Below are 23,496 nucleotides of genomic sequence, written 5' to 3'. Positions count from 1 at the left end.
ATGGGCAGCTACAGTGACTCCACCAGTGACCTGGATGAGGAGCTGCCTGTGTTTGACTTCCTTAGCCAAGTCTCCCAGAGCTATACGAAGAAACCAGACCTAGTTGGCCTAGATGGCTGTGATGCAGAAGAGGCAGTCATGTTCACGACAGTGAAGGCCAATGTGGGTAAAAGAACGGCTGATGTAATGATGATCAGCAGCGATTCTGATGACGATGCACCTTATGTCCCTCTGGCTCAGAGACTCAAACAGAGGCAGGACAATGTGATTAGCGCCTCCTCCGCTGTCACTAATGGGAAAGATGCTGAGCAGTATTTGCCATCCAATCTGTCCAGCTGCCATCAGGTGAGAACAGTGAGCAACAGTGTCTCAGATGGTTCAGAGAAGGCTGCGGCTTTCCCTCAGCAATGGCTGCCTCCCAAGTCTCTCTCTAGCACCGAAACCTCTCCTGCCAAGAGGAAACCTGCCAAGCGCACGGCGGAGGAGATCCAGGCCTCCAGGGATGAGGCTCTGAGGAAGAGGCAGGCCAGGGACGGGCAGCAGAAGGGCAAGGAGGCACTCAGGCAGGAACAAGAAAGACAGAAAGCAGAGAGGAAAGCTCTGGCTGAGGCTGCCAAGGCCCTGAGGCCAGAGGAGTGTATCAAGCACATGGTGGTGGCTGTGGACCCAGGTAGAGAGAAAAGATTGAATTGGAACATAAGTGTTTTCACACAATCTGTCATTTTATACAGTAAATAAAGTTTGTATTGTGTTAAACCTTGAGGGAAATACTTAAGCGACAGTATGTGAGGGGTTAATGGTATGTGGTTACTTTGTGTTTTTGTTTGTAGCTCTCCTACAGCTGGAAGGAGGCGGGACTCTGCTGGCCTCCGTACAGGCTCTGGGTTGTAGCTGTGCCATCGAGAAACAACCCCTCCCACGCAGTGTCAGCTGGATGAGGAGGACTCCCTGTGCACAGGTGATAACATACTCACACACTTATTTATCCTTTGGCTGTGAATGAATATATACTTTCCAAATATTGTGTGACACCTTGCTGTATTTTCCTTAAATAAACGACACCATGTTACAGAATGAGAAGCATTGAAATAAAATTACAACTACACCATAATGACATCATTCTGATCTTCAGTGTGTTTCCTTTTTTTTTTATCTCAGACAGATGATGGAGTGTGTGAACCAGAGGCCCATGTTGTGATGCAGATGACAGTTGATGACTTTATCACTCTTATCCACAACTACATTCAGGTAAGTGGTGCAGCTGCTACTTGTAACTACAGCATCGACATGGGGACTGACATCGCTGCTTTAAAACGAGACCAGATTAAACTTGAATAAACCCAATAGTACACAGGAACAGGAAAGAGCCACGAGACTCAAGCTGATTTCAGATCTGACTGGATGGTCAGGGTTCCTATACTTATTCCATTTTAAAATGGCATACTTTTCCAAACTCAAATTTCCAGGCTTCTCAGTAGATTTTTCAGACAATATCTGACATCAGAGCACAAATAGATTAATGTTATCATAATAATAATAACTTTATTTATATGGCACCTTTAAAAACAAGAGTTTACAAAGTGCTTTGACAATGAGGTAAAGCAAAACAGGAAAACAAGCAAATCATAAAACCAGCAAATCACAAGAACAGGCAAAGCACAGAACCCAACAATAGGAGAACCCTCACAACATGGCCAGGCCTGAGACCGAGGGGACAAAGCAAGACAAAGTAGATACAATAAATAGAAATAAAACACCTAAACCAAATCAAAGAGAGGAAATAAAGCAAAAGAGAAATAAGAGCTGTAAAAACAACAAAATAATGATAAAACAATAAAAGGACATAAAAGAACTAAAAGCAAATAAAAAGATGATAACGAGACAATAAAGTGAAATAAAAATTTCTAAAAGATAGATAAGAGCCAATAAGAAGACGACATAACATAAAAGTGAGTTTTAAGAAGAGATTTAAAAGATGTCACTGATTTTGCGAGACTTATCTCCTCAAGCATGTTGTTCCAAAGCCGAGGGGCCCTGATGGCAAAGGCACGATCTCCTTTGGTTTTAAGCCTCGACTTTGGAACGACCAGAAGGCCCCCACCTGAGGATCTAAGGCTGCGGGCTGGCTCATATGGTGTTAACAGCTCTATGATGTAGCTTGGAGCCAGACCCATGCGTGCTTTAAAAGTGATCAGTAAAATCTTAAAATCAATTCTAAAAGTCACGGGAAGCCAATGCAGAGAAGCCAGGACTGGGGTGATGTGATGTCGTCTGTTAAAACCAGTAAGAAGCCTAGCTGCTGCATTCTGGACTAGTAGGAGGCAAGAGAGAGATTTCTGATTGATTCCGGAGAGCAGGGAGTTACAGTAATCCAGAAGATGAGTGCATGGATTATTTTTTCAAGGTCCGGTTGGGTAATTATCGCTTTAGTTTATGAGATGGTGCGTAAATGGTGGAAGCAGGATTGTACAACTTTCTTTATGTGTTTGTCGAAGGTAAGATCACAGTCGAATATTACACCAAGGTTTCTGGCAGTAGGTTTTACATTAGTAGACAGGGCGCCAAGGCCACTGTCTATATGGAGGGTAGAGTGGTTTGCATTGATCAGTATTATTTCTGTTTCGGAGTTATTTAATTGAAGAAAGTTCTCAGCCATCCAACAGTTGATGTCACTGAGGCAATCTTTGACAGCAGCTAGGCTTCTAGGGTCCCCAGGTCTCAGTGGAAGGTATATCTGTTAGTCGTCTGCCTAGCAATGAAAGGAGACATTGTGGCGCTGAATTATTTGGCCAAGTGGCAGCATGTAAATTGAAAATAAAATCGGACCTAAAACTGAACCCTGCGGTACACCACAGGTAATTTTAGTGGTAGAGGAGGAGTAGTTACCTATGGTGACCGCAAAGGTTTGTTCTAAAAGGTAAGAATAAAACCAACTAAGTGTAGTGTCCCTGATACCAACCCAATTTTTATGATCAATTAAAATGGCATGATCCACAGTGTCAAAAGCTGCACTTAAGGCCATGTCCACACGGAGATGGGTTTAGGAGTAAACACCAAAGTTTTTTGTCGTATGGTCGTCCACACGGAACCGGCATTTCAGGAGCCCGTATAGGCTAATTTTTGAAACCGCCTCCCAGAGTGGATAAATCCCTAAATGCCACCCTGGCGTTTCCGTGTGTACAGCCTATACGGATCTTTCTTGAATCGGGCCGTCTCAGTACGTCACGCATGCGCTAACCCACCACCACCGACAACAACAACAGCTATGGCGGCTACAGTGTCGCGCTCTTTCTGCAGACCCGAAGCAGAAGTTCAACCTCGTCGTCAGTCCACACAAAGGTCTCTTTTCTAGTTCCACTCATATTTTGCGCCATCGTCTTCTGCTTGTGTTTCTTCTTTTTTTGTTACACTTATACGCATGCTCTATTTCTTCTTCTCCGGTTTGTTGTATTTGTGTGGCTGCGTTACAGCGCCACCCACAGGCCGGTTGTATATATTACAGTGGTTTCATGGGGACGCAAACATTTCCTGAGACGGCGCTGTGTTTACGGAAAACTTTTCAAAACGAAGTCGGCTCCTTCTCCGTGTGGACATGGCCTAAGTCTAAAAGGATTCAAATTGTGCCCTCCCCCCTGTCCGCTGCTAAAAGTAGGTCATTGTTAACCTTGAGGAGAGCCGTTTCCGTACTGTGTTGAGCTCTAAAACCAGATGGAAATTTCTCAAAGAGGTTGTTAAAAGACATAAAAGATAAAAGTTGGGTTGAAACCATTTTTTCTAAAACTTTTGATAAAAATGGCAGTTTAGAAATTGGCCTAAAATTGTTAAAATCAGAGGGGTCGAGGTTGGGTTTCTTTAAAAGAGGTTGGACCACAGCGTGTTTAAAAACAGAAGGGAAAATGCCTTCTTCCAAGGAGCTGTTGATAATCGATAAAATACTGGGTCCAACAGTGTTAAACACCTCTTTGAAAAATTTGGTGGGAACGAAATCAAGACTGCACGAAGTTGGTTTCATATGGGATAAAATTTCAGATAAAAAGGACAATAGGCTAGTGACAAACTGTCAAAAAGGGCTTTAGTTTTCGAGATACCCCTACCTGAGGTATAACTAAACCCAACAATGCTTTTCCTCATCTCTAAGGTCTCCCATATATGAAATGGATTCTTGGATAAAATTATTTCCCTGCTAAGATCGTGAAATTGACAGATATTGTCATATACCTCCAAACCAAAAAAGGCCTGAAATATAGCCTGTCCGTATTGGAGTTAAGACATATAAACTAATGCAGAATAATAACACAAGCTCTGAGAGCTTTGAAACTTAGCATGTTTGTAGCCAGGGAGTTGCTTTACCTACTAGAAAAACCTGGATGTAAATATCTTGATGTATGAAATGGATGGAGACCTGTAAACACATACCTAAAATAAGCGGACATTCAAAAAATATATATCTATGCAGAATGTTATCATTTACTTTGTAGTTGCTTTGCCAGAGATTATCATAGGAACACATATGATGGCTTGTTGGAAAGGCGAGGTTGTGCTGAATCCAGCAATACCAAATATGTATATATGGTATGAACAATGAAGATGGTATGTCACTCAATGTATGAGGTGTCCAAAATGAAAGAAAATGAAACACTGACATAATACAGCCTCCAGTCCAATGCCCATTATCAACGGTCAGAAGAATGTTGACAAATTCAATGTTACTGCAAATTAAGTGACATGAGGTAAGTGCTGCTCTATGTTATAATACATTTAATAATTATATATTTCATATGGCACATTGTACTATACAGTTCATACGGAAAGAAAGATCCAATTGAATCAGGTTAAAATTGAAGGGAGCACCTTTATCACAATATTGACATCCACTTGAATTTCTTTGTGGTCAAGTCATAACTGAATAATGGGAAATAATATTGGCAGCTTTGGTCTCTCCAGACCAGAAGTGGGCAGTAGAGCCCACTACCCCCTTGATGTGACCTTTGATTAGATATTGGATATACTTGATTTGATAAGTATTAATGTGGTCTAGTGAGTTGACTACTGTTAGGCTATTGGATCCAGCTGAAGCTAGCTACATCATTGACTTTTGGATATTTTCCTAAACTGACAGGTAAATCATTACAAATAGTATTTCATGTGAAAAGGCTGACCTAGACTCATCCAAGTAGTGAAATAGCCTAGCTATCAAATCAAATTTCAAATTTTATTTGTATAGCGCCAAATCATAACCAGAGTTATCTCGAGACACTTTACAAAAAGAGCAGGGGTCCCTTTCAGAAAGCAGGTTTAGTGAAAACCCTGAGTCTGTTAACCCTGAACTGAGGGAAACCTCGGGTTTGCTGTTTCAGAAAGAGAGGTAACTTTAACTCTGAGCTGGTTACTGTGGTAACTGTGTCTGTGAACCTAACGTGGTCACGAGCAGGTTTTCTTCAGGAAACTCAGACTTTCGCTCTGTCTCCTCCCTCTAGAATATAAAACCCTCATTCGACTTCCTCATTCATTCAGCCCGTCTCACGCGTGTGTTTGAGCGGTTACCGAATTAAAAGAAGAAACGTTGCGTCTCTGTGCTGCTCTGACCGCTTTCGCGGTCAGAGCAGTTTTCAGCAGCGGTTTTTCAGCAGCGGTTTTCGCTTCGCTTTTATATTTATGATAAAAAAATCAAAGGACAAATCTGTGTCAAAGTCATCATTTTTAGATTTTCCACCACCACTGCCGAGAGCACTCAGATAAGACGCCGTAAATTACTGGAATTTTTTTTTTTTTTTTTTTAACTAACACAATTCAGTTTAATCAACATGAATTATAATGTATGTGAAGTCAGCATCATGTTAGGGATAAAGCTAATGCACATTAAAACAGCCACTGAATGATATTTAATCTGTTTAATATTTAAAATATGATGAAGTGAGGTTCAGCAATGAGCCTGTTCTGCCTGAGCCGCACCTTTGAATGATGTTCTGGTGTTTTATTTTCAACTGCTTCCATGTATGTTTTTCTCTGCATTGCTCCTAAATTAATATAAATTTTAGCTTCCGGTCGTGATTAAGTATTAAATAAATAGACCAGTTCAAACTTGCGCGTTCACTCGAGCAGCAGTTTCTTCCCACGCCGCTTCTCTCTCTTTTGCAGCTGCAGCCGTGTTACTTTATTTTTCTAAAAACATGCTCGTATTCGCTGAACGTCCGCGTGAGGATTTCGAGCTCCACTGGTGTGACGTAGAAGGACCTCTTTTTGTGTACCGTTGCCATGGTGAATCGTGGTATTGGGGCTCCATTAATGCTGTTTTTTTATAGTCAGCGTGCATGCACTTAACTCTGGGTGAACCTACTCAGAGTTTCCTATCTCAGAGTAGATCAACTAAGAGTTCAGGGTTAGACTCAGAGTTTGTTGAACCTGCTTTGTGAAACGGACCCCTGGTCTAGACCGACTCTTTGTTATGTTATTTAAAGAGAGGCCCAACATGAATCACCATGAGTAGCGAAGCAATATTCGGCACATTGGCAGAAAAACTTCCTTTTAACAGGCAGAAACCTCGAGCAGAACCAGACTCATGTTGAACAGCCATCTGCCTCGACTGGATGGGCCGAACATGGGATAGAAGGAGATGCAGGATAGAGACAGGCAAAGAGAGCAACAACAACATATGTTCTTGTTACAACAACAACATATGTTCTTGTTATATGAACAACAACAGACACATACTTATGGTTACAATGCCAATAATAGTGGTAGACTAGTGTGAAGATTAGCAAAATAAAGAGAGAGAGAAGCTTGGTGTGTCAGATCCCCCCGGCAGTCTAAACCTATAGCAGCATAACTATGGGCTAGTCCAAGCCTGAGCCAGCCCTAACTATAAGCTTTATCAAAGAGGAAAGTTTTAAGTCTACTCTTAAAAGAAGAGAGGGTGTCTGCCTCCCGGACCTTGACTGGTAGATTGTTCCAGAGGAGGGGGGCCTGGTAATTGAAGGCTCTACCTCCAACACTACTCTTAGAGACTTTAGGTACCACAAGCAGGCCTGCATCCTGGGAGCGCAATGTTCCAGAGGGGTGATATGGCACTATGAGCTCTTTAAGATATGATGGTGCCTGACCATTAAGAGCTTTGTAAGTAAGAAGAAGGATTTTAAATTCTATTCTAGATTTTACAGGAAGCCAGTGCAGAGAGGCTAATACAGGAGAGATGTGATCTCTCTTCCTAGTTCTTGTCAGCACACGTGCTGCAGCATTTTGTACCAGCTGCAGAGTTTTTAGTGACTTATTAGGGCAGCCTGATAGTAACGAGTTACAATAATCCAACCTGGAAGTAACGAATGCATGGACTAGTTTTTCTGCATTAAGTAGCAGAAAGTTTCTAGTCATCCAGATCTTTATGTCCTTAAGGCATGCTTCTAGTTTAGATAGCTGATTGGTTTCGTCTGGTTTCATAAGTATAATTGAGTATCATCTGCATAACAATGAAAATTAATGTGTTTCCTCATGATATTACCAAGAGGAAGCATATATAAGGTAAAAAGAATCGGTCCGAGCACAGAACCTTGTGGAACTCCATGACTAACTTTGGTTTGCATAGAGGACACATCATGAACATTAACAAACTGAGATCGATCTGATAAATAAGATTTAAACCAACTTAATGCAGATCCTGTAATGCCAATTAAATGTTCTAGTCTCTGTAACAGGATGTGATGGTCTATCGTGTCGAAAGCGGCACTAAGATCTAACAGGACGAGTACAGAGAGAAGTCCTCTGTCTGAAGCAGTAAGTAGATCATTTGAAACTCGCACAAGTGCTGTCTCAGTGCTATGGTGGACTCTAAATCCTGACTGAAAGTCCTCAAATAAACTGTTGTTATGAAGAAAGTCACATAATTGATTAGCGACTGCTTTCTCAAGGATCTTTGAGATAAAAGGAAGGTTAGATATAGGTCTATAGTTAGCTAAGGTGCCTGAATCATGGGTAGGCTTTTTAAGAAGTGGCTTAATTACAGCTAGTTTAAAAGACTGGGGTACATAGCCCGTCGATAAAGACATATTGATCATATCTAGTAAAGAAGTGCTAATTGAGGGAAAGACTTCCTTAAGCAGCTTGGTTGGAATCGGGTCTAAAAGACAGGTTGATGGTTTAGACGAAGATATCAGAGAATTTAGCTCAGGAAGGTCAATTGGAGAAAAACAGTCAAGGTAAACATCAGGTTTTTGAGCAGTTTCCAAAGATACATCTGCACCAGTTAACAGCAGGTGGTTACAAATTTTGTCTCTAATCTTTAGGATTTTGTCATTAAAAGGTTGAAAAGGTACCTGGGATTGTTTTTATGTTCTTCTATGAGGGAGGAGTAGTAGACACCTCGAGCATGCCGTAGGGCCTTCCTGTATTTATTAAGACTATTTTGCCAGAGTAAACAAGACTCTTCTGTTTTGGTGGATCGCCACATTCTTTCAAATTTACGCGACATTTGCTTCAAGTATGAGTTTCTGAGTCATACCATGGAGCTAGCCTCTGTCATTTGATAATCTTCTTTTTTAAGGGGGCAATCGAGTCTAGAGTACTTCTCAGCAAACCTGCAGTACTATCAACAAACTGATCAAGCTGAGAGGGACTAGCATTAGCATCAGAGCTTTCTGTAGTAAACAGATGTGGTAAAGAATTAAAAGCAGCTGGAATTGTTTCCTTAAATTTAGCTACAGCCCTATCAGACAAACATCTTGTGAGTACATTTTTGTTAACTGGAGAGTAGTCGGTTAATAGGACATCGAATGTTACTAAATAGTGATCATATAGTGATCAATAGTGATCTAATAGCTATGAAAGTACTTAGCCTTCTGAATTAGCACCATTCTTTCTGCTAGTAACAACACTGTAGAGTGCATGTGTAATTTGTATTATGAAAATGCAAATTCTGAAATGTATATTATTTTTCCCTTTTTACTAGTCTGTTGAATTATGGAGGATGTCTTACAGACATTGGATCCAAATCTTTGTATCATTTGTGGGAAACATTTTGAAAAGGGCAAGAAAAAAGATCCAAATGTCCAAAACCCCACACTAGAAGGCCTCCAACGCATACTTACCCTTGCTCAGGAGAGAGATGATGATGTCCAACCCTGGCTCCATATAGAGATGACATACTTTCAGCCAAAATTAAAGTATCATATCATGTATCATGTAGAGCGAACTACTGCAGTAAGACAAAAATCAGTGAGCAGCAAGTTGCAAATGTTGAGAGTGAGAGCACATCTGTGCCAAGAAGGCTGAGTAGAGCTGATACAACATCATTTAACATACGGAGAGATTGTTTCATTTGTGGGAAGGCCAGCACAAGACCAGCCATTTTAACTGGTACAGGCGCGAATACCAGAGACAAGGTCCTTCATGCAGCTTCTGAAAGGCTTGATGAAGATGTACATCTTCAGATGCTCTCATGCCCAGATCTCTTTGCATATGATGCCAAATACCATAAAAAGTGCCTTGCAGCATACATCTCTGAATGAAATATAGCAGCTGCCAGACGAAGAAAAGAATCAGAAAAGCAGAACAATGTCTATGACAAAGCCTTTATTAAGCTCAACGAAGACATTGATAAAACAATATTGTCCAAGGATATGAAAGTGAGGACTCTCAACTATTTGACTGATAGCTACGGTGACATACTATTGAGCATTTCTGAGGAAGATGATGTGTCCATGGTCCAACACAAGAAATACAGATCCTGGAAACTAAAGGGAAAGCTGATGCAGCATTGCAAAGACAGGCTGGTATTTGTTCCATGTCCAGGAAAGTCAGATCTGGTGTGTTCGGAGAGTATGACTGTAGGTTGCGCACTGAGGGAAGCTGCTCAAGTCAGAGAAAAGAGTGAAGAACATACAGAAGACTGTGAGACAACACTTCCAGAGACAAGTCAGAGTCTTTCTGAAACTCAATTATTACACAGGGCAGACATATTGAGGAAAAGCATGGAGCAGGTAGAGCATGACAGCCAATCATATGTCAGCAGTGATCGTCTATCACGTCGTCAATGCAGCAAGTATGTACCCAACATCCTGTGTGACTGCGAGAACAGGTGTGTTGATTCACATGCCCACAGAGGTTACCAAACATGTGGCTGTATTATGTCAGTGTTTCATTTTCTTTCATTTTGGACACCTCATACATTGAGTGACATACCATCTTCATTGTTCATACCATATATACATATTTGGTATTGCTGGATTCAGCACAACCTCGCCTTTCCAACAAGCCATCATATGTGTTCCTATGATAATCTCTGGCAAAGCAACTACAAAGTAAATGATAACATTCTGCATAGATATATATTTTTTGAATGTCCGCTTATTTTAGGTATGTGTTTACAGGTCTCCATCCATTTCATACATCAAGATATTTACATCCAGGTTTTTCTAGTAGGTAAAGCAACTCCCTGGCTACAAACATGCTAAGTTTCAAAGCTCTCAGAGCTTGTGTTATTATTCTGCATTAGTTTATATGTCTTAACTCCAATACGGACAGGCTATATTTCAGGCCTTTTTTGGTTTGGAGGTATATGACAATATCTGTCAATTTCACGATCTTAGCAGGGAAATAATTTTATCCAAGAATCCATTTCATATATGGGAGACCTTAGAGATGAGGAAAAGCATTGTTGGGTTTAGTTATACCTCAGGTAGGGGTATCTCAAAATTTCGGGGGCATTGTCACTAGCCTACAAGGATATAGGCGCAAAGCTGCTAAAATAACAAAAAATGTCCCTCCTGTAAATTATGGTCTGGCTGGGTGATTTGTTTCCTTATGTCATTTACTTTATTTGTAAATGAAATTAAAAACCTCTCACACAATTCTTGAGAAGCATCAGTATGACAGGGGGAGGGGGTGGTGATGGATTCTAAAACCTTAAATAAAATTCTGGGGTTAGAATGATTAGTTAAATTAGGTTGGAATAAAATGAGGCTCTTGTGTCATTAACTGCCTTTTGATATTTTTGCAATGCTTCTTTCCAGATATCATAAAATACTTGTAAACCTGTTTTCTTCCATTTTCGTTCCTTTCTTCTTCAGTCTCTTTTTAATTCATGTGTTGACTCTGTGAACCATGGCTGGGGTGCTCGGTTAGATTTTGACTTTGTAAGGAGCAACAGAGTCCAGGAAGGTCTGACAGGTTTGATTAAAAAGGAGACCAGCACCTCTGTGTTAAAATTTGGGTAAAAGGCAGTTGAAGAGGCAGAAATAAAAAGCTCTGAAAACTTGCTAGCAGACATTGAGTTAAAAACACGACGGCGGACAGGTGCATTGTTGGTAAAAGGTGGCTGGGATAAAACCATTCTGAATAAAACAGTCTTATGATCAGACACACAGATATCCTTTGTCTCAAAGTTGTCAGGACTGAGACCACTGTATAAAGCTAAATCTAAAATATGGCCCTTTGAGTGTGTGGGTTCCCTGATTGCCTGAATTAAGTTAAAAGATTCCAGAGTGTCCATAAAATCACCAACAAAAGTTTGACACCCCCCCCCCCCCCCCCCCTTGACAGCAATGAGGACAGCAATGAGGACAGCAATGAGGTGTGTGGCACAGAGGAAGAAGATACAGTGGGTACGGAAAGTATTCAGACCCCTTTAAATTTTTCACCCTTTGTTTCATTGCAGCCATTTGCTAAAATCGAAAAAGTTCTTTTTTTTTTCTCATTAATGTACACTCAGCAACCCATCTTGACAGAAAAAAACAGAAATGTAGAACTTTTGGCAAATTTATAAAAAAAAAAACAAACTGAAATATCACATGGTCATAAGTATTCAGACCTTTGCTCAGTATTGAGTAGAAGCACCCTTTTGAGCTAGTACAGCCATGAGTCTTCTTGGGAATGATGCAACAAGTTTTTCACACCTGGATTTGGGGATCCTCTGCCATTCTTCCTTGCAGATCCTCTCCAGTTCTGTCAGGGTTGGATGGTGAACGTTGGTGGACAGCCATTTTCAGGTCTCTCCAGAGATGCTCAATTGGGTTTAGGTCAGTCAAGAATGGTCACAGACTTGTTCCGAAGCCACTCCTTTGTTATTTTAGCTATGTGCTTTGGGTCATTGTCTTGTTGGAAGGTGAACCTTCGGCCCAGTCTGAGGTCCTGAGCACTCTGGAGGAGGTTTTCTTCCAGGATATCTCTGTACTTGGCCGCATTCATCTTTCCTTCAATTGCAACTAGTCGTCCTGTCCCTGCAGCTGAAAAACACCCCCATAGCATGATGCTGCCACCACCATGTTTCACTGTTGGGATTGTATTGGGCAGGTGATGAGCAGTGCCTGGTTTTCTCCACACATACCGCTTAGAATTAACGCCAAAAAGTTCAATCTTGGTCTCATCAGACCAGAGAATCTTATTTCTGATAGTCTGGGAGTCCTCCATGTGTTTTTTGGCAAACTCCATGCAGGCTTTCATATGTCTTGCACTGAGGAGAGGCTTCCGTCGGGCCACTCTGCCATAAAGCCCCGACTGGTGGAGGGCTGCAGTGATAGTTGACTTTGTGGAACTTTCTCCCATCTCCCTACTGCATCTCTGGAGCTCAGCCACCGTGATCTTTGGGTTCTTCTTTACCTCTCTTACCAAGGCTCTTCTCCCACGATTGCTCAGTTTGGCCGGACGGCCAGGTCTAGGAAGAGTTCTGGTCATCCCATACTTCTTCCATTTAAGGATTATTGAGGCCACTGTGCTCTTAGGAACCTTGAGTGCTGCAGAAATTCTTTTGTAACCTTGGCCAGATCTGTGCCTTGCCACAATTCTGTCTCTGAGCTCCTTGGGCAGTTCCTTCGACCTCATGATTCTCATTTGTTCTGACATGCACTGTGAGCTGTAAGGTCTTATATAGACAGGTGTGTGCCTTTCCTAATCAAGTCCAATCAGTTTAATTAAACACAGCTGGACTCCAATGAAGGAGTAGAACCATCTCAAGGAGGATCAGAAGAAATGGACAGCATGTGAGTTAAATATGAGTGTCACAGCAAAGGGTCTGAATACTTATGACCATGTGATATTTCAGTTTTTCTTTTTTAATAAATTTGCAAAAAGTTCTACATTTCTGTTTTTTTCTGTCAAGATGGGTTGCTGAGTGTACATTAATGCGAAAAAAAATGAACTTTTTCGATTTTAGCAAATGGCTGCAATGAAACAAAGAGTGAAAAATTTAAAGGGGTCTGAATACTTTCCGTACCCACTGTATATCATGTACATACACTCATAATGATTTTAACTACATATACGTATATTCACTGCTGTTTTTATTAGATTTGTTTAAAAAAGGAAAAATATAAAGGATGTAATCAGACTTATCATTTGAGAAGTTCAATTTTAGAAATACACAAACACGTGTTAAATGCAGCAACTTTTCATGCAATGTATGCTGCTGGTAATGAAATAATTCTATATATTAAATAGACTCATTGAGATTATATGGTCATATGTTATGGCTTTATTAAATTCTGTAGTTCAAGTAAATCCTTTAATGCAAATTATAGTGAAGATGAAGTTCTAACACTTTTATGGGTACAGCCTTTTGTTTGATGTAGTGCATAAAATGTAATAATTTAAATATGCCGTATTGTAAAATATATTGTTTAATTGATATTTAGCCACAGTCTCAGCTGTTGATAAATTATTCATATGTTAGTTCATCTGCTGTTACATTGTTATTTTATCTCATGCAGGAGGAGAGGCAGGGCAGGTCTGACTTGGGCCCCACCCTGACGTCCTGGGTTCAGGAGCAGCAGAGGCGTCATCCCGACAAGATTCTGACCCTGGTTGTCATCGACATGGAGAAATATTTCAGGTAGGGAAGGACAGCATCTAAAGGATCTGAATATGATGTTGTTGGACATTTAAATTCAATGAAACTTCATTTTACAGCTGCAAGCAGCAATTGAGGGAACTGCAGTCAACCTTCTTGTACGTGCTCGGGCGGACACTCGCACGCATGAATGCGCATCCGGGGTTTTTGCCGAAGACATGAAACTGAGCATGCTCAGTCTCGGAACTCAACGGCTCTGTTTACTTTTCACTGATGAGATGTGTTCATTGACCTGTATCATGTTGTCCAAAACCAACACTGTTTGTCATAATACCGCAGTTAGTATGATGTTAGCTGGCGAAGTTATTTGTCAAGCTGACAAGACTGACAAACACACTCAGATAGTATTTCAGTAGTCATAACGTTAGCGATCATGCTAAGGTTAGCCAGCTAGCTCTAACATAAATACACTGCTTGACTCTGGCATTGTGCTTCATAACCAAACGGCAAATTACAACGGCGAACCAGCAAATCATCACAAGCATTAGCGAACATTAGCCAGGCAGGGCGGCTGGAGAGAGCTGCGATGAAGCTCTAGTGCTGTGAGAGAAAAAACGCTGCACCCGGTGAGAGATCGCTGCACGCTGGTTTTGTTTCTATGACAACAATAAGTTGTGTCTGTTTTGATCCCCAAAAGCAATCGAAGGTCTCCATGATTCGCATGTCCTGCCGATGTTGGCTCTAGTTTTCCCCCTGACGGTTGTCACTTCCTGTTTGGTCAGACGGGCTCCACTAGATAAAACTTATTTTTGTTTTTATTCTTGTGTGTACTTTTGTTGGTGTTGTTGTGGATGCCGGTCGTTTGTTGGCATTATCCGTCTCCATTTCACAGCCTTTGTTGTCTCGTGTTGCACGCTGTGACTGTATAGGCGTAGAATGAGCTCTCGGCAGAGGTACTCGCGAACGCGCAGATACGTCACATCCTCTTGTTACGTGGAAAAACCGTCCCGAGTGCTTTACATAAAAATCAGCCCACAGGCTGTTAGGGCCGATGGAGGAAGTTGGGGAAGGTCTCAATTTATCAGTTCCTCCACTATCCCTTCACACATGGCAATAAAAAATTATATTGGTGTCCTTGGGCAAGCAACTGAACCCCAAATTGCTCCCGGTGGCATAGCCACCGGGTATGAATGTGATATCTGATTGACAGTTGGGCACTTTACGTAGCAGCCTCTGCCATCAGTGTGTGAATGGGTTTGTGTGTGAATGGGTGAATGTGACATGTAGTGTAAAAGCAGCTTTGAGTGGTCGCAAAGACTAGAAAAGCGCTATATAAGTACAGTCCATTTATATGTAAAATCTTACATATAGCCCCCTCAAAAGGACTAAAGTCTGAGTCTGGGTTAGCATGACAGGCTTGCAGATATTTCCTTTCTACCTACTTCAAACTTTCACTGATTCACGTGAGCTAACTGCCGCTGCTCTATCACCGTGTGCTAACAGCAAACCAGGGTTCCAGCAGTATGGAAAATATGGAATTTTACTCAGGTATTCCCATGTGAAAAGAGAGCATGGAAAATGTGTTACCAGACTTAAATTGGAAATTCAGAGTTTCTATATGTAAATTGATCATGCAAAAAGAGGTTTCTTCATTGTCTCGGAGCAGGCAGCCAAAATGTTAACCTCTGTGTGACAGACGGCAGGCGTAATGTCCAAAGCAAGACAAGAAGCGTAGCATGCAATTTAACCTGCATCTATGAGTGTATATCCCAGGCTCCAGAACAGCTCTGTTTTATAACTGAACCAACTCAGGACATCAGCCATCAAATAAGCTTGAAATAAAATGCTGCAATATGTTTCAGTTGCATGTATACACAGCATCATAAATAACTAAATTCTAAGCCGCTTTCCCACTGGTCAAAAAACCAGCTAACACCCAGCTTTTTTGCTTAGTAGTAAAGGTTACAATCAGCATTCAGACCCGGGTCACATGACTCTGCAATAGATTGGCATTGATGGGAACACAAAACCTGTGTCGGCACACTAAGCTCCGCCCCCTTTCCGACACGATGCTATGCTCCTTCGGTAACTTCTGCGACTCCTCGTCATCTCGGCTACAAATTCCGCCCGTCTCCGTCCGAGCAGTGCTCGAACATCGTTCCAAATTTGTCGGCACCAAATTTGATAAACAGACTGAATGAGAAATAGATACAATAAAGACCTAACCACCGTAACATCTTCACTGGTTACTAACCCTGTTTCTGGCGCGTTTGTGACGTCAGACGGTGACGAAGCTAAAAAGAGACTGAACAGAGTGTACTTCACTGGCAACGGGAAAAGAGACAATAAGCATTTATTAGCGGGTCTTCCCGGGTCTGTAAACCTGCGTCATCACGCTAATTTTGGGTGGGAAAGAGGTATAAGCTTGTCTGAACATTTAGAAGAAGGAAAAGAAAGCAGATTTTTTTCTGCGTAAGGAAACCTTAAAGGCTGCGTTCATCCAACTAAGGCTGCACAGACACTAAATTAAATTCTTTAATTTTTTCCACGCGTCTTTTATTCTTATAAAGGGGCTTTTTTATGTTAAAGGGAAAAAAGTATATGTAGAAAGGTGTTAGTTACATCCTCAATGGACAGAGATGTTTGACAGTGAAGCCATGTCTAAGTTTGGTTTAAACAGCCACAAGTAAATAGTGTTTAAGGGCAGACTTGACAACTTCAAATATAAAGCCTGGATGTGACATCTGTTTACGTAATAAACATTAACTATTTGTTCTCTGATGTCTGAAAAATCTACTGAAAAGTCTGGAAAAGTCTGGATTTTTCAATGGAATATGTGTAGGAACCCTGTAGAGTCTGTCGGTCAACTTGAAATTCTTTAAGTCGAGCCGTCGGTTTTTAGTTTTTTCCTCCGTGACATGCACTGTTGGTTAACTGAAGAGAGATCACAGATCTGTGTGTTTCTCACGCACAGTTACTATGAAGTATAAACTACGTCTCCACATGCTGTGAACGACACGAGCAGGAGCTGTGACCTGCGATCAGTTCATCATAGTTTATAATAGCGCAGTGCGGGAGAACACAGACGACATTTAGTAACGTGGATCTGTGTGTTAATTACGCAGATCTTCATGTTTGTCTGTCACTGTTAACACAGACTCCAGTCTGCAGGTAGTTCGTATATTTCACACAGAGCTGTAGAGGAGCATCAGGCTTCATGATCAAACTCAGTCTTATATCATGTCATCACTTCAGTCCGCGATGACCCGCTCCCTTCCTCCCTCTGTGCCTGTGCTCTCCCCCTCTCAGCGCTGAGAGTCTGCATCAGTTTTTAATATATGATGTTTTTTAAAGTCTAACGAAGGTGAATGAGGCTCCTTGTATATTCACAGGGCATAAGGCTGTAGTATATTTAATCAGAGTACCCAGCAGTAATATATGTAGTTAAATCAGAGGTGCTGCTGGTTTACATCCCTGTTGTAGATGATCAACAGACATGGGAGGGGAGGAAAGATAGGACAATAAGCCAGGTGCTGAATCACTCTGCTGCTGCAGTCTGACAGTGTGAAGTATCACACTCACTGACATGTTAAAAAAAGAAATGGCACTCATATAACTTGTAAGTTAACTTAAACACATCCGGCTGTGCAGCAGCATGTGGAAACATGTCACCTATCAGTGTCGGCACAGTCTGCCTGGGCTTGGCTGGAAACAATGAGCCGATTCAATATGTGTGAAGAGGAGGAAATGAAACTAGAGGAGTGAAAAGAGAGTGAACTTTTTGTCCTCAGATCCCACAAGTCACAGAGCCAGAAGAAGTTTCGAGAGGCAGTGGCGGGCGAGGAGCAAGGGGGAGGAAGAGCGAAGAAGAGGAAGAAGAATGGTGGCGTGGAGGTTCTGCCTGAGGTGTCACGAGTGGAAGTAGAAGAGGTGGGTTAGTTAGAGGAAACAGACTTTGTATAGATAAATGATTCACTTTGTAACTAAATGTCTATGTTATTCTTCCTTAAATGCATACATTTAAACATAATTATTGTGTAACTGGTATTTTTAATCTGATATAAAGCGCAATTCTGGCATTTTAAAGCCTGGGCACTGTTTTAAAAATGTTTGCGGTCTGAATGACTATAAGCCATCATTTTTAGTAAGATAGAGTAAGAGTAAGATGCTTTTGTTAATACTAGTGCTACATCGCTCTTCAAGCCGCCAGACTCCACTGGCAGAAAATGGGAGTTGCTGTCCTACTGCTGCCTCAGGAGGTTAAACTATGAGTTTTATTGTGTGTTATACAAAAAGTGTTTGATATAAACTTACACCAAAGTCCCACAATGACACAAACTAAATGAACCAGTCAAGGCAGCGGTAGACCAACATGTATGTCCTGCTAGGTTGAATCGCTGTTTTTGTCAATGGAGTCTGGTGGCTTTAAAAGAGGAATTTCATCTGATCTTTTTCTGGTTTAATAAAAGGATATTTCCTTTTCCTTTCTCTAATGTTGTCAGACACTTAGAACAACAATCTGAGCCTGTCAGTGACAAAAATAAGTAATTTTAGTGAATGTCTCTGATCTGGCACATTTGCCTCAAAGGATTGTGTTGGAGGCCGAAGCAATCTACCGGAGCACCTCCAAAACTTTTTGGACCTTTAAAGTCGAGCTGAAACAGCATTTGAGAGTATCCAGCTTCCGTATCGTGACGTATTTCCGAGTGAAACAGGACGTGCAGGCGGGACATATCATTAGAGGGATTTGATTTGATCGTTGAGAAGTGGGCGTAGACAGACGTTCTCCACAGCGCAGTAGCTAGCTAACTGACCGAGCGTTCTTGGTGCTCTGCGGCTAAATGTTGCAGATTGATTGACAGGTGGATGTCATATTATTGTTTGAAATTGTTTGGTCCTAGCTTACGTAAGCACGCGTGAAATTTAGTTTTACAGGAAGAATAAAATGATCGATTTTGATATAAGAATACGAAGAAATGGATTTTCTGTATTTTTTTTGGCCTATATTGTCACATAGATGCACAAAATTGCAGAGGATGTGATCTAAAAGGATTAAAGTGACACTTTTCATTTCACCTCGACTTTAAGACAGAACAAAATATGAGAAAAAACAGTGTCCAGTTTAAAAAACAAACTAAACAGAATTCCCCTTTTAGCGTACAAATGATTGTATCTAACTATATTAAGGTGCTTTTAATAAGCTATTATCTTTGTTCAAGGGCTTTAAAATGGGTAAGAGAAAAAACTCAAAATAGACTTAACCTTGTTTCAGTTAATTCCCCCAAAAGTCTTGAATGCTGTATAGTGATTTATGATAACCTGTTAAACCATCAACATAATCCATTCAAAACCATCTATCCATCCATCATCTATGCTGGAGCCTTTCCCAGCTAAGTCAATCACAGGGCTGACACACAGAGACAGACAACCTTTCACGCTCACACCTACAGGAAATTTAGAGTCACCAGTGAACCCAACGAGCATGTCTTTGCACTGTGGGAGGAAGCTGGAGTACCAGAGGGGACCCACACATGCACAGGGAGAACATGCAGACTCCACACAGAAAGGCTCGCAGAGTCCGAACCGGGATTCGAACCAGGAACCTTCTAGCTGTGAGGCGACAGCGCTAAACACTGCAGCTCCAATTCAAAACCACTTAATACAATAAATTCTGTTAATTTATAACTTAATTGAACTAATTTGCCCTTAATTTGAAAACAAGTCCCCTTTTAAGTGACAGATGAATTTATTTTTTTGTACCTTTTAAAGGCCAGAAACTCTTAAAGCTCTTAGTTAAAAAGTAAATGCACAACCCCCATTTAACATGTCAAATACTTAAATGCAGAAGAATACCTTTTAAATGAATTTATTTCTACAGGATTCATTAATTGGTTGATAAATTTAATTATTCCCCAGAGTTGCACTTATTACATTGATGATTTGATTTGAATTTGTGAATTAGGTGGAAAGTTATGTACACTTTCATCTGTTAAAGGAGTAATGTAGAATTGAAAGCTTCCCTGTCCAAACATCTGGATTTAGAAGAACTGGTTTATTATGTGTCTGTGGGTCATTGAAGCATTAATTAAGAGTATTTTTAGGGTTTAAGATTTCATATTGATTCACATCGTGCTGCTGTCCTCTGATTTCCCATCAGGCAGTGGTGCATCTCCAGCTTAACACCGGTGTCTCGGTCCGCTTCTTGTCAACCTGGAAGGACTTCTCAGATCACATCACCATGACAACTAAAGCGGTTGCAGAAGCCCCTTTCAAGTAAGTGACCCCCCTCTTTACAGCTCTGTCCTGCTCAGATCATCAAACAGACATTTCCCATGATCCTCTGTGGTTTCAGGCGAGAGAGGGAGAAGACGGGCTTCTCTTTCTACCTGGAGAGCGAGTGGGCGGGGGGGCAGAAGGTGGATAAAGTGGGGAAGGGGCTGCTGCAGGTGTGGAAGAGACAGATCCAGCAGCTGAACAGAGTCAGTCCAGATATGGCCTCAGCCATCCTGGCAGCGTACCCGTCCCCACAGCTGCTCCAGGAGGTAAATTACATACACACTCATCAGCTGTTCATGAGGTACACCTGTACAGTCTAAAGTTCAACTTTAAGTCAAAATGTGACCAATCATCCTATTTCCCTGTGCGTGTGAAGTCATTCACATCACCAAACTCACTTATGTGATATTCCAAATATTGATCCCCTGAGGTCTGCGATGTTTAAACATCGGAGGGAATCTTTGACTTGTACTTTAACCTGTTACTGGTGTTTGTGTCATCGCTGATTTTAAAGTCATTGTACAGTGAGATAGTAATCACCTGTGTCTTATCAATGCTTTTAAACTGCAGCAGAAATGAGTAGAACAGCGTAAATGTATTAAATAATGTGTAGATTCTCTTTTATGGGGCGGCTGTGGCTCAGTGGTAGAGTCGGTCGTCTTTCAATCGGAAGGCCGGAGGTTCGATCCCCAGCTCCCTCAGGCTACATGTCGAAGTGTCCTTGGGCAAGACACTGAACCCCAAATTGCTCCCAGTGGCATAGCCAACGGGTATGAATGTGATATCTGATTGACAGTTGGGCACTTTACGTAGCAGCCTCTGCCATCAGTGTATGAATGTGGTTGTGAATGGGTGAATGTGACATGTCGTGTAAAAGCAGCTTTGAGTGGTCGCAAAGACTAGAAAAGCGCTATAAAAGTACAGTCCATTTACCATTTACGCATTTGGTTAGCATTGTACATGTGCAGTGAGAAATGAGTATTTCATGGCTCTTGACTTTAGTGTCATTCAGTTTTTATTTGGGGGTCCGGTAACAGAAATCAACAGGAAGTGATGTCAGAAGACAAACAGCTCTCTCAGCCAATAGTTGGCTTTATTGGAGTGAGTATCCTAGTCGCTCACAGTGAATGTTTAATGTTTTACACAGAAAAAACGCCTCAAAACATCACAACTTTCATTGTTATAGTTTGAAATGTTTATTGCAACAGCAGAACAACTCATGTTTGGCGTCGAGGCTCCGACCTCATCATTCCTCACAGATTTATTTTACATGTAGAAAATTTGAGAAGTGATAATCAACATTTCAACTTTATTCTCACAATGGAAAATAACAAAAATCTTTCTCCTCTGATTTCTTTCGATTGCCTCGCCCTTTTGCTCCGTTGTCTAAGTGCGTTATCTTGAGGGTGTTTCTAATATTTGTGTAGATAAATGGGTTGGACAAAACATCAACTGTTCACCAGCCGCCCACAGGACTACAGCCTACAGCAGGTTAAAATGTAATGACCAGTAAAATTGCTATAATTTTATGTAAATATCTTATGTTGTGAAAAGGAACTTGCGTAAAAGAGGAAATGTTCTTGTCAAAATGATGCATTTATATTTTTTGGGGGTTGATAGAAATATGCTGACTTTTCTTTTTGTTTCATCACTGATTTCATAATTTCAGTGATAGGGTATCATCAAGCAAGATTGCAGCCATAGCCCGTATAAATAATGGACGTAGTCTCAGTCCCCCACTGGTTTCTGAAGAAGCGTCCCGAATTGCGCCACAGCTGGGGGTCGATATATTGGAAATGCCAGAGACGGCTAATCCAGAGGCAGGCAAAGAGGCGGAGCGCGACTGAGCCTATGGCTGAGGACTATGGGCGGGCCGCATGAATCAGCCAGCTAAGGCTATGAAGCTAGGCTATATGCTTCTCAGCGTAGCTAGCGGTTGTTAGCCATAGACTGTATAAATAATGAATGAGCTAGTTTCCCAGGAGGAGTTTCTGTTTGTGATGGTGACTGACTGCAGGTGTTTAGTTATCAGAGTGCAGAAGTAGCGGACTCGCTGCTCACTCGCCCGGTAAGAGAGCGGCGAGCCGACAAGTAACGGGCAACTTAAAACAACCGCTCTTCTCATCACTACGGTCCGCTGTAATCTCTCCGGGGGAAAAGCCAACTATTAAATTAATGTTAGATAAATACTCAACAGGCTGAAAAGGCTGTAAAAATTGTTGGGATGCACCGATACCAGACCGAGTACAAGTACTTACATTTGGGTTCTTGCCGATACCAAGTACCGGTATGAGTACTTAATAACATAATTACAGTTCTCATAATGACTTTAAAAGCATGTTTCATTTCATCAGATGTTCCTCACTTTCTGACTGTAACAAAGTAAATCGACATAATGATACAACTGCAACTGTTGCCAACATTTAACACTCACCTTTGCCTCTCCGCCTACCTGCTTCACTAAAGGGAGGCTAACGTCAAGCTGTAAAGTGGTATTTGGGTGTGGTACTCGTCATAGTTTTACGAGTTCGAGTACTTAAGCTGCGATACCGTTCGATAACCAATACTGGTATCGGGTATCGGCGCGTCCCTAAAAAATTGGCATTTTCCCATCTGGACTAATGTTATTTCTTGTTTTCTGGAGCCAGCTTTAAGTGGCCACATTAGGAAATTGTAAAAAGCAGCCTCTAAGCATGTGCCTCCCTCTTATGAAAACACATGTTATAAGAACACATTTAAAAACATGCTATTGCCCTGTGCCCTTTTGAAATGTGGTGTCCTTGAAGGGCCGCCCTCATGGAAAGGACTCTTGTTTCAGAGGTTGAAATATAAAAGCAACACACTGAGGTCATATCTGCAAACAAATTAGCATTTATACATGACTTCTTCTTAAAAGATTTTTCCGTCTTTCTGCAGGCGTACAATCTGTGTAAGACCGATCGTGAAAAGATCTCCCTGCTGTCTGACCTTCTGATCCGCAGAGGAGAAGGCGTCACCTCCACGACTCGACGCGTTGGCCCCGAGCTTTCCAAACGCCTCTTCCTCCTGATGAACTCCCGCGACCCTGAGCAGACTCTGGACTCCACCGTCTGACCCAGGAAAGCTGTTTGTTTCTCATCTTATTTTAAACAGCTCGGGACTGTGGCTGAGTCTGTTCACTGAATTTGTAGGTAGAATTAATTCTTTTATGTTTTGTATATATTAAAGTTTTATAGTGAACATTGTTTTTCAGGAACAAAATCATTAAGAATTAATTACTGAAAAGGTCGCATAAAATTATTAAAAGGAATTTCTGACACCTTTCAGACATGGGTTATGTGAGATCCACATACCGGTCACTGAGTCTCGCTGAAATAAACAGGAAGGAGACCCATTGATAGGCTTTAGTAGCCGACAGCAAAGAAACCATCGATCAGAAGTCTTTGAAAAGAAAAGTCTGAAGCCTTCAC

The 23,496-nt window shown here is 41.4% G+C and overlaps 1 protein-coding gene across 1 annotated transcript; it reads left to right on the top strand.

Annotated features, from left to right (window-relative positions):
- Positions 1 to 23,140, top strand: eme1 (essential meiotic structure-specific endonuclease 1). Its single transcript, XM_069664928.1, has 8 exons — positions 1 to 670; positions 831 to 958; positions 1,159 to 1,248; positions 13,692 to 13,813; positions 17,563 to 17,701; positions 19,929 to 20,044; positions 20,124 to 20,313; positions 22,964 to 23,140. Exons 1-8 carry the CDS (start codon positions 1 to 3, stop codon positions 23,138 to 23,140), a joined length of 1,632 nt encoding a protein of 543 aa, XP_069521029.1.
- The last annotated feature ends 356 nt before the right edge of the window (positions 23,141 to 23,496 follow it).

The sequence above is a fragment of the Semicossyphus pulcher genome, unplaced genomic scaffold, assembly GCF_022749685.1.
Source record: "Semicossyphus pulcher isolate SPU_LCO1_2020_fin unplaced genomic scaffold, fSemPul1.0.p SCAF_16, whole genome shotgun sequence".
In the NCBI taxonomy this organism is placed as follows: domain Eukaryota; kingdom Metazoa; phylum Chordata; class Actinopteri; order Labriformes; family Labridae; genus Semicossyphus; species Semicossyphus pulcher.
Note: the sequence above shows the minus strand (reverse complement) of the source record. Positions and strands in the feature narration are given on the sequence as shown.

Coding starts and splice junctions, on each gene's coding strand:
- eme1 (XM_069664928.1), top strand. CDS start 1: ATGGGCAGCTACAGTGACTCCACCAGTGACCTGGATGAGGAGCTGCCT. Junction 959..1,158: donor GGAGGACTCCCTGTGCACAG/GTGATAACATAC, acceptor TTTTTATCTCAG/ACAGATGATGGAGTGTGTGA. Junction 13,814..17,562: donor GACATGGAGAAATATTTCAG/GTAGGGAAGGAC, acceptor TTTTGTCCTCAG/ATCCCACAAGTCACAGAGCC.